This window comes from Rhamphochromis longiceps, linkage group LG4 (genome assembly GCF_057381845.1).
Source record: "Rhamphochromis longiceps isolate RC_006_pf linkage group LG4, R_longiceps_female_GT1.1, whole genome shotgun sequence".
In the NCBI taxonomy this organism is placed as follows: Eukaryota; Metazoa; Chordata; class Actinopteri; order Cichliformes; family Cichlidae; genus Rhamphochromis; species Rhamphochromis longiceps.
Window position 1 is genome coordinate 28,056,243 of NC_140560.1, and position 17,621 is coordinate 28,073,863.

The 17,621-nt window shown below is 40.2% G+C and overlaps 1 protein-coding gene across 13 annotated transcripts; it reads right to left on the reverse strand.

Moving 5' to 3' along the window:
* Nucleotides 1-282: 282 nt before the first annotated feature.
* Nucleotides 283-17,621, reverse strand: elavl3 (ELAV like neuron-specific RNA binding protein 3). 13 transcript variants are annotated; one of them, XM_085404289.1, is made up of 8 exons: nt 17,187-17,621; nt 10,399-10,618; nt 10,203-10,306; nt 8,030-8,183; nt 7,678-7,906; nt 7,141-7,194; nt 6,637-6,675; nt 283-5,837 (listed from the first exon to the last, which is right to left on the reverse strand). In XM_085404289.1, the coding sequence occupies exons 1-8, from the start codon at nt 17,193-17,195 to the stop codon at nt 5,510-5,512; spliced, it is 1,137 nt and encodes a 378-aa protein (XP_085260415.1). In that variant the 5' UTR covers nt 17,196-17,621; the 3' UTR covers nt 283-5,509. The 13 variants fall into 13 exon arrangements, with proteins under 13 accessions (XP_085260415.1, XP_085260412.1, XP_085260414.1 ...); XM_085404286.1 differs by having other exon boundaries at nt 283-5,858; XM_085404288.1 differs by having other exon boundaries at nt 283-5,858; nt 10,399-10,615; nt 17,187-17,619.

The following is a 17,621-nucleotide window of genomic DNA, read 5'->3' on the forward strand; positions in this document are numbered from 1 at the left end:
TGTACCAGTGCTTTTTTTTTTGTCAGAAATAAACTTTAAATCTAAATAACTTTTCTTATGATCACAAAACATATGGATATATTACATATATCCAATCCTATTGATTATTAAATATTTAACTGAAGAGCTGGTGGAAATGTGTCATTTAAAAAAATAATTCAGTGTGCATTATTGTTGCAATTATCGAAACACTCAAGCCAACAAACCAGCCTTACTGAATGTGCATGCGATTGTAAAATGACATTTTAATAGTGTTTTGACAATCAGTAAAAATCGAGCCGCTTGTATTTGTAGCTTTTATTTTTATTTTTTTTTTCTGGCATGTAAAGTACAAATAATTAAACAATTCCATGAAAAAGTCTTCAAGCGTCTTCAGCTGAAATCCCAGTAATAAATATCCTAGTCTAAACTGAAAGGTTTTTTTTTTTTTCTTTGTTAAATTTTGACATTGTTCATTTGGTCATGTTTGGAAGTATGAGATTTTGTATATTTTTTTCCGCAGACCATTGGTGTCAACGGAAATGTTTTGATCATTTTCACTTTTGATTTGTTCTACCATTCCAGGAAAAATGTAAGAAAAACATCACTAAGTTACTGCGTCCCCTCTTCTAAATAAATAGACACAAAATACAGTTGGTTGAGAAACAGAAGGACCACTCACCCCATCAGTACCTAAAGACTCCCAAGGAAACCTTCCTGTAGCTTTTCTGAGCTCTGCACTATTTTGTTGGAGCTCCTGGTTAGGTTTCCAATTGTGTAATGAGGCTCAAGAAGCACAAATTGATATTGAAATCGATACAGGTGATCTCAGTATACAATGCAGCTATGTAAACTGAACCCCTGATATCCCATTTTGTAAATCAAACCATCAACATGAACAAGAAAGCTTCTTGTGAGCATATCAAATCAAATCCCTCCCTTCCTGGCTAGCTGAAGGACCCTCAGATGGGCCAAAGCCTGGCTACAGGGGCTGCGCCGTGTCTCAGGGGTTCACCGAGTGGTTGAAAAAACAAGACTGTGATAAGATTAAATAATTAAAAGATTTTCATTTAACAAGACAAACAGAACACAGGCAGTAAAGGCATAACATCTAGCACAAAGCATGTATGTTTATACACTTCAATTAGTTAAATATAGCAGTGCATTCTTTGACTATGGAGAACGTTTCCAAATCGTACTTCTAAAGCTGTTTTTCTATTTGTCCCCCTTTTAAGAAACGAAATGGTGTAACCACAATTTTGGCAAACTTAAAATCTTTTAAACTTGCAAATATAATGAAATAAACCATAAATATACACAAAACATACTTTATACGAGGCAATAATAATAATCATAATAAATAGTTTTTAAGTTAACAATAAGTTAAAACTACAAGCTTAAAGTCGCCCAAATAATACAAGTTTGTTGGCGCTATTTTGAATTTTTTCTGTTTAAATTATTTTATGTTGCAACAAAAGCTACCACAGACTTTACAAACACAATTGAACACAGATTGATTGAAAGAAAAAAATCTAACTAAGTCTAAAATCTGCATACACTGTAAACTGCAACTAATTAAATAATGGAAGAAAAATAACAAACTTTACCCAATCAATGCAACCAAACATAATCTTTGACCCATGTGTGTTCTCTATGGAAACATCAACAACACAAATACACTAATTTAACATGTGAGTCTTGATATGTAAATGAAATCAATAAATTACAGGAAAAATGATATTTGAAATTGACATGGGCTAAAACTGATGATATATTAGACAGTATTCCTTTCAAGGTCATTGAGAATTGCTCTATTAAGACAGCCAAATGATGCAGTTTGAGCTAGCATGGTCAGAGCACAAATTAGGGGCTGAGGAAGTGATTATGGCAATTTTGAGATCAGAGCTCTCATTGCTTGTTTGATTTCTTAACGAGTCTGTTCGTTTTTGCTCCTTTCACGATTCCGCAAACCATTTCAGTGTGACATTTAATTTCTTTTTTAAAAAATATATATCATTTGTTCTCAGTCAATATAAAAACAAAGCACATTGCACTTACTGTTCCATAGGAAAGTTTTTTTGTCTTTTTAAATGATTATTGTTGTTGCTCAAGCAGTGTAGTACTGTTTCCTGCCATTGTCCTTGGCTCTTTGCTGTACATCAGATGTAGGTGTTCATATAGACTGTGTATGAAAGGTCGTTTTGGACTGTGGGTTTGGTTTCTTGGGTTGACTGTTCTACATCGGACATGGCTGGGTAAACAACTCCAGCTGCAGCTCAACGTGGCCTGTTATCTCGGTTGTTCCTAACGTCTATCACTGGTCTCACCAAGTGCTCAGTCCTACTGTGCTATCTCTTTCAAATTGCATGACCAAAAATAGCTAGATTAGTCCCTTTATGTGGTCAGCTCTGGACACGCCACGAACAATCATTCAGAGTATTTCAGGGGATGAAACAGCATGAGTCAGATTGAAAGATGCCTGTGTAAGTATTTGAAGTGGTGCAACGGTTTTGAAGGATAAATTAGTCACAAGACAAAGCGGATGATTTAAATGTCGGGGGAAATATTATAGGAGGATGCGTTTTTCTTTCGTCGAGAGACTGATTCATCGCATTTATTTTTGATATGCCTCTTATCATTCGGTGTCTGCATGAAAGATGTGCAAATGGGATTGCTTGCATCTGTCACTTTTGGTTTAGTGATTTAAAGATTTATAAATGTAAACTGATATGCGCAACTTAAACATTCAAAAAGTAATGATAACTGAAATTGTAGAGGGTCCTTATTCAATAAATAACATCGATTTGTACAGCAATTACTTAGGGAATATTATAGTTGGTCTTAATTGAACCTTCTTGTACTGACTTGCAAAGCAGTTCTTTGGCAAAACTCAAATCTATCTAATCGTAAAGACTCATGCTCAATCTCAGTTGTGAATCTGCGTCACTGTTTCAATCTGCATTTTACTTTTTTATTTAATTTTGCAAGCAGCTTATAGAATTTGCCAGCTGGGCGATGAGCTGGGCTCATTGGAGCTTTATCTGGGATTCTCAAGTCAAAGAACTTCATTTCACTGCACCATCATTGAAGCAACACTGTACACAACTTCAGGACAAGAGATGTGTGTGTATGTGTGTCTAAGCAGTCAAAAGTATAGATATGTCTGTCTGGCTATACCCCCAACTGTTTACCTGTAACTTTATTTTTTTCTCCATTAAATTTGTTCTTGTTAGGTTCGGTTTCAATCATCTTGATATGGTTAGACAGTTAAGTTTGTATGAGATACATTGTTCCTTCGCCCCCTCCCCAAATCCCCACCCATACACCGCATGCTTGTTCCCCCTTGCTCTGCAAAGATCAGAGGGTTTAAAATAAAGCCATGCGATGTCCCAATTTTTCCAAGCTTAAGAATCTGTAAAAATTCAGCACAAGGTCTTGTTCCTTTGTATGTATAAAAATAGATTTATCTCTAATGTAATCCTTTCAAAGAGATCGTCCTCTTTGGCTAACACAGCGTCATTTAGAAAAGCAAAAAGCAAAAATGTCTTGAATAAAGTTGACCTTATTTAATCTATTAATGTGTGCAGTTGTCTTGATATTGAAAGACATTAGCTCTCCCCCATGGTAAATCATCAGTCTGGGCTCTAACAGACATTTCAACTAGACAGGTTGGCCTTAATGTTTCATCAAGGGTGCCATAAATAATCTTCATGCAGTTGGGTTGGGGATATTTTAGAAATGCTATTTTAGTGGTTGTGCCAAACAGATCTGAAGCAAATAAATAAATACTTTTCTGTTGTAAACAGAAGTATAATTATGACACTTTCTTTTCTGCAAGGTTGATTTTGTGCAGTCATCTCTTGATAGGGCAGGAGTTCAAAGTTTCTGCGAAGCTTTTGTGAGAATCAAAGGGTTTTAAAGTAAAACTGAGGAGCGTTTAGCAAAGTTGGAGGAGCTGTTAATATTTCTCCTCACTGGATCAGTGATAATCTTTACATTGCTGGATATCATCACTCGCAGACATGACTCTAAGTCAACTTTAAGTGCTCAGTCTTTAGGAACTGCAGTTTACTTAATCTGCTCTATTCATATTTTTACCCATATATTCTACTGAAATGTAAAACTTTGACCTCATTTGTTCAGGGAGCTTCTATCTATGCACTCAAGAATAATACCGGTGCTCTTGAGTTTTTGCTCATCTGTGTTGTTTCACAGCAGACCTGCTTTGGCCGTTGTTGAGTTCACAATTTTTCAGTAGTAACCCTTTTTTTTTTCAAAAGCATTTAAAATCGAAACAAATTGTCTTTGTCTTCTCTTGACCTTTTGACAAAGGATCTCATGCCGGATGATGGCTGACAGAGCAAAATACAATCATCTGAAAATGATGCAAAAGCAAAACAACACCGGTATTTCCCTTCGACGTGGCTGTGTTATGGTGAAACACTTTTCATCTCGCGCTCTTCTCTCTCATGGCCACCGGAGACTTACTAATGAACACTGTCACCATGGGAGCCCTGCCACTCTGCTCTAAGTTCACAGACAGTCTGCTTGTATTAGATCCATCTTAAGGACCGATTAGAAAAAATACAGCTTTACTGGACTAAATATGTGTAATCTTCTAGTTACTGAACTGTGTTTCTGTGATACATAAGTGTACTATTGTGTTGTTTGTTGTGAGACTGTGAGGGAAAGTGATTCTGATGGCCTTCGAACTACTCTTTTCTGTGACCAGTATTCATTAGTTAACCTAAATCATATTGGGTCTGAGCTGAACAAGCCCAGATAGGGTAGAGAAACTGCCTTTACGCTAGGCACCACCTAATGCAGGTCAGGAAACAGTAGTCAAAGTTTCTAGAAAATGCTTACATACTCGGCTATTATAACCACCTTAAATATTGAATATATAGTTATATTTTAATAGACGTATATAAGAGAACACTGTTTTTTAATTTCATTTTCTTTGATCTAAAAAAACTTGCTGATTCAAAATGCCCAAGTGTAAAAAAAGTGACTACATTCTCTCCAGCGAGATAATGGGAGAGATGGTGGGGTAAGAGTTTGGGTAAATTGCACATATTTCGTTCGCTTAAATTGTTTGATCGTTTTGTTCATCAGTTGTCGCTATTTGCCTGAATTCAATCAAAGCACTCAGTACACATTCTCCGTCACATTCGTTAGACTGTCTCCTAAATAGATCGCTCTTGCCCCTACCCAACAAACCAGCTACGTACCCCTTCTAATTCAATCCAGGCAAATACAGGGAAGGACTAGCATGTTGTGTAAAGAGAAAAGAAAAACTCCACTAGTGTGTGTTTACTTGAAACTCTGACTTGTGTATGCTTGCATATGGATATGTTTGTGTCGTGTGTGTGTGTGCATGTGTGCATGTATCTGCGTGTCTGTGTCTGTGATTCCGTTTTTATGAATTTATGTGAGAGAGACTCAGTCCAGGCCCATGTAGAGTGATGGCACAGGGAGCTGCTCTCCCTGCAGGTCGAAGGAGCTGGCGGCAACAGCCTCTCTCTCTCTCTCAGGCCTTGTGCTGCTTACTGGTCTTGAAGGAAACCTGCAGCACGCGGTCACCCAGGCGATAGCCGTTAAGGCTAGCAATAGCCATGGCAGCTTCATCGTAGTTGGTCATGGTGACAAAGCCAAAGCCCTTACATTTGTTGGTGGTGAAGTCACGGATGACCTTGACATTGGTGACTGCACCGAAAGGCCCGAAGAGCTGCCACAGGACACTTTCGTCCGCCTCAGGGGACAGGTTGTACACAAAGATGCACCAGCCGGCTCCAGTTGGACCGGTAAGGTTGACGCCGGCCAAACTGGTCATGCTGTCAATGGTGATGGGTGAGAATCTGGGGAAGAGAGTGGGAGAACTACCATGGGTGTCATTCTGAAGTTCCACACAGCATTCAGTGCTCTATACTGTCTCTAATGAGCGTGTATCTTTGAGAAATGTTAACGCTTGTAGTCAGGCATGGAGTCAGGGGACCCCATCTCCTTCCCCTCTCCTGCACAGTTTTGTAGGTAAATATGTGTGGGCACCACAGTGGCTCCAAACTACCTGCTTTCATACAAAATGACACTGTGAGCCCTGAGACAAGACACCCACACAATCTGCATATTTTCTCATTTTCTCTGCTGACCAAAGCCTCTGGAAGAATTAAACACATGAATCACGATGTTCAACGGAAATCACAGTATTGAACAAAACACAGAAACCTAGAGAGGGATGAAAAGCAAATTGGAATCAAATCATACAAAAACTGGAGCAAACAGAGGAGACGCAAACGGAATCTGGTATGTCCATGCTGGTGAAAAAAAGGGGACATTAAAGCAACTGAAACTGACAATGTTAGTTCATAAATAAATACATAGAAATTATTTCTATTAATCAAAACAAAAGAACAAAAGGTTAAACAAAGCCATGCCAGAATACCCTGCTGTCGGAATGCTGCATCATTGCCTAATGCAATTACAGATAGTCTTTTGTTGGCTCAGCTGCTTCTGTAGCATGGTTAAATGGGTTGTGGGCATTAAGAATTATGGCTAGTATCTGATTTTGAGATGAAGTCAGCAGGTGGTATTCCGGGCACTTTGTTTGAGGTTTTATTTTGGCATGGATGCTTTTGAAAGTACACCTTTGGCATTTACCTCTTGACTCCGTAGCTGGCGTTTAGTAAATTGTCGAGTCTGCAACGCAAGAGGGAGAATGAAGGGGATGCAGAAGTTAGTTATGAGATCTACAAAGAAGGGGGGGCTTTCATGTTAACATGTTGCTCCTTCACCAGCTGGCCTCCAGAGGGCATCCTTCACTGCAGCGTAGTCCCAAACCATCCAACCACAAACTGATGATGTGTCAAATTGGCCTGCTGGTTTTTATTTAAGCTCCAGAGTAATATGTTATTTTACATCTACTTATTCAAATTAAGTATTCATACTGAGCAAGTGAGCATTCCAAATCTGGGGGTGTCTACAGTTTGTGAAGTCCCTTAAAAATATTTCATGCTGGAAGCCTTGGAAAACTTTTTATTCATAATTATCCACATAGATGTGGATAACATCTATCATTATGATGCCTAAATGCCTATTAAGTATAGGCGACATTCATTTAACTTTGCTTTTTTTGTTGTATTTGGGAAAAATCTGGTTTCTTACATTGGTTTTGAGCTGTTATTTGGATCGGGTCCCTTTCCCAGTGAAGGGATCACACTGCAGTGTAAAAGAAAGTCAGAGAAAGAAATTGAGAAGGAGGGACACCATATTGCCATTTCCTTCTTTACTAGAACGTAAAAAAAATAGCTTAATATGTATTATAGTGACAGACAATCTGTTATTTATTCTTTAATCATTCTCTGTATTGTTAAACTAGATCACATTTACTAATTTGTGAATGTGCCACTTCAAAAATATTCAGATGCATTTACTCTTAGCCATTCTCTGATGTAGTTTAGAAAAACTTGCTGACTTGGCTACTGACACAGTAATGATATTCCATGTCTTACTAAAACAATGCAACGCTGACACACTTGCAATATTACGAGTTGGATTTGCTATTATTGAGTTTGCTTAAGCTCAACGACAGAGCAGGATAACCTGTGACTTGACCTTGAAATTATATTTATTTACAGACTATCTGTTGGTTAGTAAGGGACTCATACATCGGGTGGTATGAGGTTGGTAAAGGTTCAGTACCTGAAACGCTGAGTCTGGTGGTGGAGGGGTCCCGTGTAGCGACGAGCAGCAGTCTGGTACAGCTGAGTGAGTAAGGCCTGGCCTGTCTTCTGGCTGGGGTTGTTGGCGAACTTGACAGTGATGGGCTCGGCAGCACCCAAAGGCTTCTGTCCGTTCAGTCCTTTGATGGCCTCCTCTGCTTCATTTCTCTTGTCAAACCGGATGAAGCCCACTCCTCGTGATATGCCTGCTCCGAATAGCAAAGCAGGACAGTGTTACTACCTTGGCATCAGTATTGCTTCCTGCAAGCGTGACTGGTCTGACACAGGCTGTATTGATATATAGTTTATCCCAAAAAACTGACTGACAGTACCTGTAACTTGGTCCACTAAGATCCGTGAGGTGATGATCCGACCATATTGGGAGAACAGCTGTTCCATGTCCTTCTGGCTCATTGTTTTAGGGAGTCCACTAACATAAAGGTTGGCATCGCGAATGGAAGCCGAACTAGGCCGGGCATACGATACCTATAACACACAATATAACATAATCACTGTGTTTTGTTTGTTTTTTGTTTGGAACAATTTATAGCAGAAAAAAGAAGAACCGTCACTTTGACTGGAGGCACATGTTAGCTAAAACTAGACTGAGTTTCCAAAAAAATTGTTGCGATTTTGCCTTGTTTAACATTTACAGACCCAGTTGTCTGTTTGGTGTCTGTGGACTTAATCAGAGTTATAATGAGAGCATTGCAGACATGCTATAATGGCCGTAACCGTTACCCACACCGAGTGTCAGCTTTGTTTTGTACTTAAAAAAAAAATCAGCCTTAGTTGATATATTTTCCTGAAATCACCAGTGACTTAATTAGTGCATGGTCATTTTCTAATACATCTGTGTTTATATCCCTTATGGTTTTCTGTTGGTCTACTTTCAGAACATTTTGAGTTAGTGGTGCAGAGCGGGATCTAATTGGCTGTAAAAGCAATAGACACGTTCTCATTTTTGTGTTTATAGGAACACGTGAGCACTTCTGTGACAGATAGTCCAGTCCAGTGCATTGTTAAAAGTGGTGTGTTTGTGTGTGATGGAGAGACAGAGTGAGTGTTGTCTGAGATAGGCTGAGCTGCCCTCCCTGTCCTGCCTCCTTCCTTTGTCTCTATTCTCCAGGGAAGAACAGCTCTACAGGCAAACAGCAAACAATGTGATTGCATCACAAGAATTGCAAGATTCCCAATAACATATAAACATGGTTTTCACACACACCCGCGTGCTATTTGTCTGCATGTATATGGTGTAATGAATGCAAATGTATTTAGAAGTAGTTGCACTATTCTTTGGTTTGTTCTGACACAAAGAAAACAGTGATAACAAGTACTACACATATATTGTAGATATCTTTAGTGTGAATACAGGTGTTCTGATTTTATCCATCACTGCTAAGCACTAGTGTCTATTGTGCACACAGATGGACTGTATGAGCAGGAGGGTTGTGTGTTGGAGTGATTAGGGTGTTCTGGACGAGTCAGGGGGGAGTCACTGTGTTCGGGGAACAGAGGCTGCCCTATAATTAACCCTCTCGCTGTCGCTCCCACAGTACAGATGGTGCCTGAAGCCCATATGGCCTCTAATCCTGTCATTGGGATTCTGCTCTTTGAGCTACCCCCTACCCTTCTACTGCTGCCCCCACCCTAACACCTTCACCCCTTTCTATTGAAGCTTCCTCCAAAATCAGGAAGATGAAACCGGTCTATGGCCGCATGAATTATTTTTGAGATTTAAGAATAAATTACAAAGCAGTTAATTACAGACAAAGTTATCTATGTACAGATACATTAAATATGAATGATCTTATATGATTAACATTGCAGTGTAATAATTATCATGACAGTCTCATTACTTCTGCTCTAGAGTGAAAGTAAATTCACAAGGTTATGTGCACTTTTAATATAATATAAAATATGATTTGTCTGTCTGTTTATCCAAAAAGTAAGCATATACAGTCTGTGACTTCAAGCGAATTGTTTGATCAGCCATAAGCCATTTTGAAGGACAGCTGTTTTAGGATCACCTGCTCTGCTCTTTCAAAAATTCGTTTTTTCAATCCTGCAGTTCATTTCAATCTTTGATCTTCTTTTATTGTGTTCAGGGGACGGAGAGAATCAGTTTTTATGCCCCATCATCTGATTTTGGGACAAAGGAGCCCCCCTAATTAGCCTAGATTGGAGGCAGATGGGCTAACCTGGACTGACCCTCATGCACCACAGTCAGGCTTCCTAATTACATTTCCATCACAATAACCTTTGCATGCTGTCCGCCCCTTGCTTTCTGACCTCCACTTTCTCCTCCTCTTTCAGCCTTTCTCTCACTTCCTTTGTTCTAGCCTTCTGCCCCCTCATCCCCATTTTCTTCCCCTCCCTCTGTCACGTCTGTCACTGCCTCTTTCAGCAACCCCCTTGACAAAATCTACACTTCCTCTCTCTGTCTAGCATGCTGTGAAGAATTAAAAAAAAAACAGAGAGCAAAATTGGTTCAGTTCTGCTTACCTTGATTGTTTTAGTCTGCAATTTGAGACCATTGAGTGTGTTAATAGCCTTGTCTGCATCATTTGGGTCGACATAGTTTACAAAGCCATATCCCAAACTCTGTCCTGGAGACAAAGAGAGAGATATAGATGACGTTTGGGATTCTCCAAAACAACAAACAAAAATCACATTTTTTGGCATGTACAATGTGTTGCACCTGTTATCTTGTCTCTGACTAGCTTGCAGGACTCAATTTCTCCAATGCTACCAAACAAACTTTTGAATTCTTCCTGGGTCATGTTCTGAGGCAGATAGTTGACGATCAGGTTGGTTTTGCTGTCATCTGTGGAGCCGTTTGTGCTGATGACTGGGCCGTTAGGCAGACTGGTTCCGCTTGGACCGTTGGACACCTGGGTTTCCATGGTGCTGATTATCTGCTGAGGAAGAGGGTGGAGTTAGATTCATAATTCACAAAGAGACATGGTGGTGATCGGTGCTGATATAAATATAATATTTATCACACCATTTTGCAAATGCAAATATAACCACGCACACAGACTGTCCACTTTGTCACTGTCAGCAGGAAAGGTCAGGAATCAGCAATGCTAAAATGGAGACGGATACCAGCTCTGATTTATTATACCCCACCCACCCCCACTGCACCCCATATTTCCTCCTCTCTCGCTCTCTGCCTCTGGTCCTGCAGATGTCACAGTCCCTTTTCCCTTTCTCCTCCCCTCCCCCCACTCTTTTCCAGGGTCAAACACCATTACATCATTACACAGGGATGGATAATAGTGATGGTAGAAGTGTGTGTGTGTGTGTGTGTGTGTGTGTGTGTGTGTGTGTGTGTGTGTGTGTGTGTGTGTGTGTGTGTGTGTGTGTGTGTGTGTGTGTGTGTGTGTGAGGTTGGCAAGAGACTGGGGGAGTTAGGAGTGGCAGAGGTTGAGATTATGGACAAAGGGAAGAAAGCGGCACTGTTAAATGGATTTGGTGCTACAATAAAAGGAGAATACCACGGTTTGGTTAAAAGATAAATCGGGATTACATGTTTGCTCTTCTGCCTTTGTGTTTCCTAGTGGTCAGCTGACAGTGGAGTAAGGGTATGGGTTAGTGTACAGTACTATGCTCATGTCTGCTCTGTTGCTCTGGTGTGCACCATCTTGCTTAACGTCAGCCACGTGGGATTTCAAGGAACATCTGTTTGGTCGCAAACAAAACTTCCTGAATTATTTTCCACCCACTCACTCACAAGCAACACCTACTGCTTGGTGTTTAGAGAAACATATCTAGCATAAGCCTTCATAGGAAACAGGAACTCTGTTCACATTAAACTACACTGAACTGATGGAGATCGCTCAACTGTATGAGATTACTGTGGTAGTCTCACATACCATGCTTTAAAAATAACCACCTAAATGTGTAAGTCTATGATTCTCACATTTACTTATTTTTTTTAAGGTCTAAAGTCATTTATTTGGATTTGATTCCCTTCACTTGTCAAAATAAATGAGCGTTCATGTTTTTGAATCGTGACGCTAAACGATCACCTTTATAGCACGGCCCTGCTGTGCCTTTGCACTATATTTTTGAGTACAAAAATTTCAGCTTTTATGTAGCTCAGTAACTCCATAAATTGTCTGAATAAATAACGCTTGCGTGGTGGTGGAGGCCAAAATGTAAATTTTGATGTCAGATTGCTGGATTGAGCTGCTGCAGAACTGGGTGGGTGTTATGCAAGTCAAATGGGCTAAATGAATCTTCTCTTGGATGCTTACAGTGTACTCAGAAGCAACAAAGGGACTTAATTAATAAATCCTCAAAGTTATTTTGAAATTTGCATGCTTGATGGAGAGTTTATTGTAGGTGTCCTTGAATCACTAAACAGTATAACAGGAACACATATTTCTCTTTAGCTCTTTGAAGCATGTACTTTTAATGGACAATTGATGTTATTTAAAAAAAAATTTATTGGAAAAACCTGGATGGTTAGCAGACAGAATTGACTTGTAACCTCATGTCATCTCTTCTAAAACAAAAATCATATCATTGTTTCTGTGTTAAGACTCATTTTACTGAAAAGGACTCATCTCTTCCTTTGTGTGTTTAATGTATTTGTCATTTCATGTGCTCTCCTTCTTTTTCTAGTCCCCCTAAATAGGTCTGTCTAATGAAACCTGCTTTTTCCCTTGCTTCTATGACCGTCTGTCTTGCTTTGAGCCTCACCTTGACTCACGTTGCCCAGGTAACAGCCCCTCAAAGACTGCATTGTTTCAAATGGCTGAAAAAGCTTTCTTACCGTAGGCTGAGTGTGTGTCTGTTCTCATTAAGAGCGCACAGGTTAGACATTTGTCCGCCTTTTATTCTGTGTATTGTATGGCTTTGTAGGAAATATAAGTCAGATTGACAATGACAAGGGGCGAAGCAGCACAGTGACAGAGTTAAAGCAGCCTAAAAATAAAATACTTCAAACACACATCTACGCACAAACAGCAGATGACATAAAATAGCAATCTGTCAAGCAAAGGTTTTGATGTCCAGCTGTAATGCCAAGTGAATATCACTTGCGTGCCCCTCTAAATGATAATGATGAGATGCACGTCTTGACAAAATAAGGTGGAGTCAAGCGGTTATGTTATTCATCGTAATAATAACCTAGTACATTGTTGTGTGATGTGATGCATCTGACTAACAGAAACACAAACAGCTGAACGTGTCCCAAATATGACAGAAGCATTTCGAGGGAGGGGGAAAAAAACAAAAAACATATTAGAGCAAATTTGACTCGCCAACGAAAATAACCCTCAGCATGGCAGAGCACACATTCCCAGTGAACAGTGTGAAGTTATATAATTCACAGAGCCACCGAGGAAAGGGCTGGGCTCAGAGATTGGCTGACACAAGCAGCAACTGAGATTAAGATTTTCATATAGAAACTGAGAGCAACAGCATGCTTGGAGGTTATTTGAAACAAATAGAATTTTTTTTAAGCTGTCATATTTCATTTTATACACCACCAACAATAAGCAAATACTCTGGATTGCAGTAACCCAATTACTGTGTAATATAGAGAAATTACTGGGATGGGTGCACAACAGCATGAATAATCGCGATATGCTGTAAGTATACACATACTCCAGCTAGTGGCTCCAGAGATTTTTAAGTATTGGTGACAAATACAAAGATCTCTCCAGGGCTAGTTAGATTTCCTAATTGTGTAAACCCTTTGCTGCCTTTCATTACCCATTTTTCTGAATCACTGTCTAAAAAGAATGAAAACAAGCCAAATACAGACAATTTTTAAAAATATTTTGCTGTGGTAGCTCTGTGTGTTCCCCCACCTCGACTGCTTTCGTCTATTCTGGGGTTCTGCGAGATCTCCCTTAATATTTAATGTACTGCATCAGCATCGCCTACACATGGTCCCAGACTTGCACGCAAACAAGAGTCCTGCCTCCACTGCCAAACACATGAACCCAGACTCGCACGCAAACGAGAGCCCTGCCTCCACTGCCAAGCACACATTCCACCTACACGGTACACTATTAAATTACAAAACACAGAAGCATTACAAGACTAAATGTAAACGCAGTCTGTGTTCTCTGTCTTCTGATGCATATAAACAGCTTCCCCAATTCATTTCTGCTCCAAATGCACTAAAGGACTCCGGGCTATAATGTACGGAAGAATAACACTTTCCCAGTTTAGCTCATAACATGGGATTACCACATTAGAGGTTACAGTTTGGATGTAACATCTAGCGTTTTGACACAAAGGTCACGCAAGGGAATTATAAGCTCAGTGTATAGGTAGATTCACTTGCCCTGCCTGTGTTATGTGTATCTTTAAATCACTCAGAATGCACAGTAAATGTATTTAGATAGACACGGAATTAGAATCACAACAAAGATTTATTCTTTTAAGACATAACCTGTACCTATTTCACATTTTAATGCGTTATGTAAAGATTTTTTCTTTTTGATTTTTTCTTTTTTCTGGAAGGCATGAATCAAAAGTAAATGCAAGGCTAAAGTGTAAATGAGCCTTCTAAATAACACAGATTACAGGATTATCCCAAACAAAGGGCATTAGCCACACTCTCTGCAGCTTAAGGGATCATGGTGGCAGCTGTAACACAACAGGACGACAGGAGTCACAGCTCCTGTCAGCCATGCGCTCAGACTCCATCCTATTCTTTACTCCACAGACTACAAATGAAAGATTTCTAACAGATTTCAGCTCTCGGAGGAGCGCCTGTGCACCGCTTTGATAAAATCACAGCAGACAAAGGCGAAGGAGAGAAATCTTGCAAGTCCTCGTAGCATGCGGGTCGCTATCCAGCGTGCTGAAAAAGGGAGTGGCTTTCGGACGGTCTCATTTTGAGGCCGGCGATGGCCGTGAATCAACCGAAGACCACCGAATCGTCATTATTATTAACACTAATGGTTTTAATTCGAAGTACGAGCAAAAACAATAAAAATAAAAATAGGACAACAATCTCGATTTGTCTTTTTCTCTTATTTCTCCCTGTTTTAAAAAGCCAAGACTTGTGAGCTCTGCAGGCATTCATGAACCGGAGCGTCTATTTGCTGAATAAACGTATTGAAACGACCAAACAAAAGAGCCACCCGTTCCTCCTCTTCTCTCTCGCAGAGGCTATGGCAGCGCTATGAATATTAATGTAAACAGTGGCGCTTTGTGTGGTGGCCAGGGGGCTGCAGGACTCTCCGGGAACAATGATTGTTACAGTCACCAGCTCCGAGTTAAAAAACGCCACGATAGGTCAAATATAATAAAAGTATTTATTAGCGCTTTAAAATGGGTTACTTTTTCTCTTTTAGAACGGGGCTCTTTTAATTATTTGTTTAATAACTGCCTTTGACATAAAGCATTCTTGAATTCACTATATATTTATATATAATTAATTTACAATGATATATATTTTAAAAAAATGAACTGTCACATAAAATATAGAATTATTTAACTCTTTATGAAATTATCACTGTCGTTGTGTTAGGATTTTGCAAACAAGTAAATTCTATAGTCTCAGAGGAAGATATGTTTTCTAACTCGGCCTGCTGGGTTTATTTGTTGTTAACTATATAAAGTGGTGGGCAACAGGAGGCATTTAACCGCTTATTTGAATGGGATTTTACGTCTCGACCTAGGACCCAGCATAGTTGTAAATAAATGACATTAAGCCTACGCTTATAAACGTTTAAACGTTTTATGTCTGACGTCAGGCTTAAAGATTCACGTTTAAATCTGTGCGACTTAAGATCAAACAGCTGGTTTTAATGTGATGTCCTCGACTGTCCTTGTCCTTGAATTGTGTAAGTGCCTTGGAAAGGTTATCTGACTCAACGCTTTTATTTGCTTGGCACTGCGGTACAGGCATGGGAGACTGCGGACCATGTGGAGGGGAGCCACTGTCGGTGTGACACTGTCTAGGCCTGCAAAAGGACAATAGGTAACGTACAGAGCGAAGAGAAACCACAAGTGCAATTGGAAACGAGACAAAAAGTGGACAACAAATCAGACCGATCCTGTGCACCTCCGTGTTGCACACTTTTTCCGAGCAATATTTCAAATTCCTTGAAATGATCTTACAGGTTATATTTTTTTCGAGGACTATCTGCCTCTCGTCCTGTTTCCTCTGAGTGTTAAATAATTTATTTTGGTTACTATTATTAGCCATAGACTGAGCAGCCTGAACAGTTTATTATGTTTAAATATATCAAGCTCTAATTAATAATTACGCAATCCCCAAAAAACTAAATTAACGGTCATTTTTATTTTTCACTCTAATAAATACTTACTGCTCTCCCGCGCGCAATATTAAGCTTTTTATCTTTAGCCTTTGCGCTTATTCTCTGTTTCTTGGTTATTCATTTGCTTCAATAATTTTATGCAAACGTGTCTGGTCTTAATTCGCCTGTTTGGATAAACTGCATTCAAGCAGAGCATTTGAAGAGGAAAAGCTGAATAGGTCGTTTGAGGCTTCAAGGCCCTTGTTGGGTGCTCAGGTCCAGCAGAGACACGCCCAATCCGACCGTCGGCACACAGCAAAGCTAATTTATCAGCGCTCGTCGGATGAAAGGAGACGAGCGCACTGCGAGCAAGCATGGCCATCTTGTAGCCTACGTGAGCGCTGTGAAACTCGGAGAAATGCGCTTAAAATGGAGATGTCCGTGTGCGGCCTTTACTGTCACGGCCTCTGAGATTTCCAGCCCATTTACTCGGTTACATCGCAACGAGAACCCGGAGGAATTTGGACTTTGTCTGATTCAATGCTAACCAATGGGTGCGTAATCTCTCTCCTCCCCCTCCCTCTCACGGAGTGACTCGACCCTTTTCCCCTCCCTTTGCCTCGCTGGATGGGCCCTCAGCCTCCGAGGCATCATGTTTTGTCTCAGAAAGCCGTCTCCAGCATCCTTGTTCTGCACCAGGCAGAGAAAGCCCGTCCTCCCCCCGCGCTGAACCGCCTCATGGCATTTCTCCCTCTCCATCACTCCGACCCTGCAGGGTTCCTACATCTTGACTGCTTATTACGAAAGAACTATAACCAGAGCTGCGACATTTAGGCACTTGTAGTAGCTATGATGCTAAAACGTAAAACGTGTGCTACAGAAAATGGCAGGGGAAAAAAAGAAAAAGAGAATTCTTTCAACGCGGAGGATGACTGCAGGCTGGAGCGCAGCCGGCATGGCGCATCACTCAGTATGAGATTACTAACTGCCTGTATGGATTGTTAATCTTATCGTAATAATAAGGCGTCGCATATTGGACTTAAACTTTTGACTCTAATCCCAACACTCCTGCATGTCTTGGCACAACCACAGATCTGGGTTTTAATCTCCACAAAAAAAAGCATGAGTAAAAAAAACGATGTTACATGGATCTGTCTACGACTAGCTGCATCACATGTGTACACAAAGGGACTGAGATAGAATGTAAGCTACAGCATCTCCCTCACAAATATAAAAGAAATAGAGGCATACGTACAGTAACCATTCTTGACGTACAATGAAAGAAATCTAGGTCCTCCTTTGCACTGGTCTTGAATCTGAAGGCTGAGTCTCTTATATGCTCTTCGGCCTTTATGTTATTTGGCCCTTATGTTCTGTCAGGAGTGAAACTTAAAAGAAAAAAAAAGAAAAAAAGGAAAAAAATACAATCTTCGCCAAGGGATCTCAGCCCTCTGAGATTGTATGTGTCCTCTATAGGATGAAATGAGGAGAAAGGGCTTTTCTACTGGATGATGATGAGGGAGAGCGTTCTCTCCGAGTGGCGTGGGTGATGGTTCAGAAAAAAAGAGAAGCAGTGATCCTCAGCAGGGTGTGTCCAGGGGAGGGTGTTCTGGTTCTGCTGTTTTTTTGTGTGTAATTCCTTGCTCCTCTCGCAGTCTCCTTCTGTGCCTCTGCTGCAATGTTCTTCTTT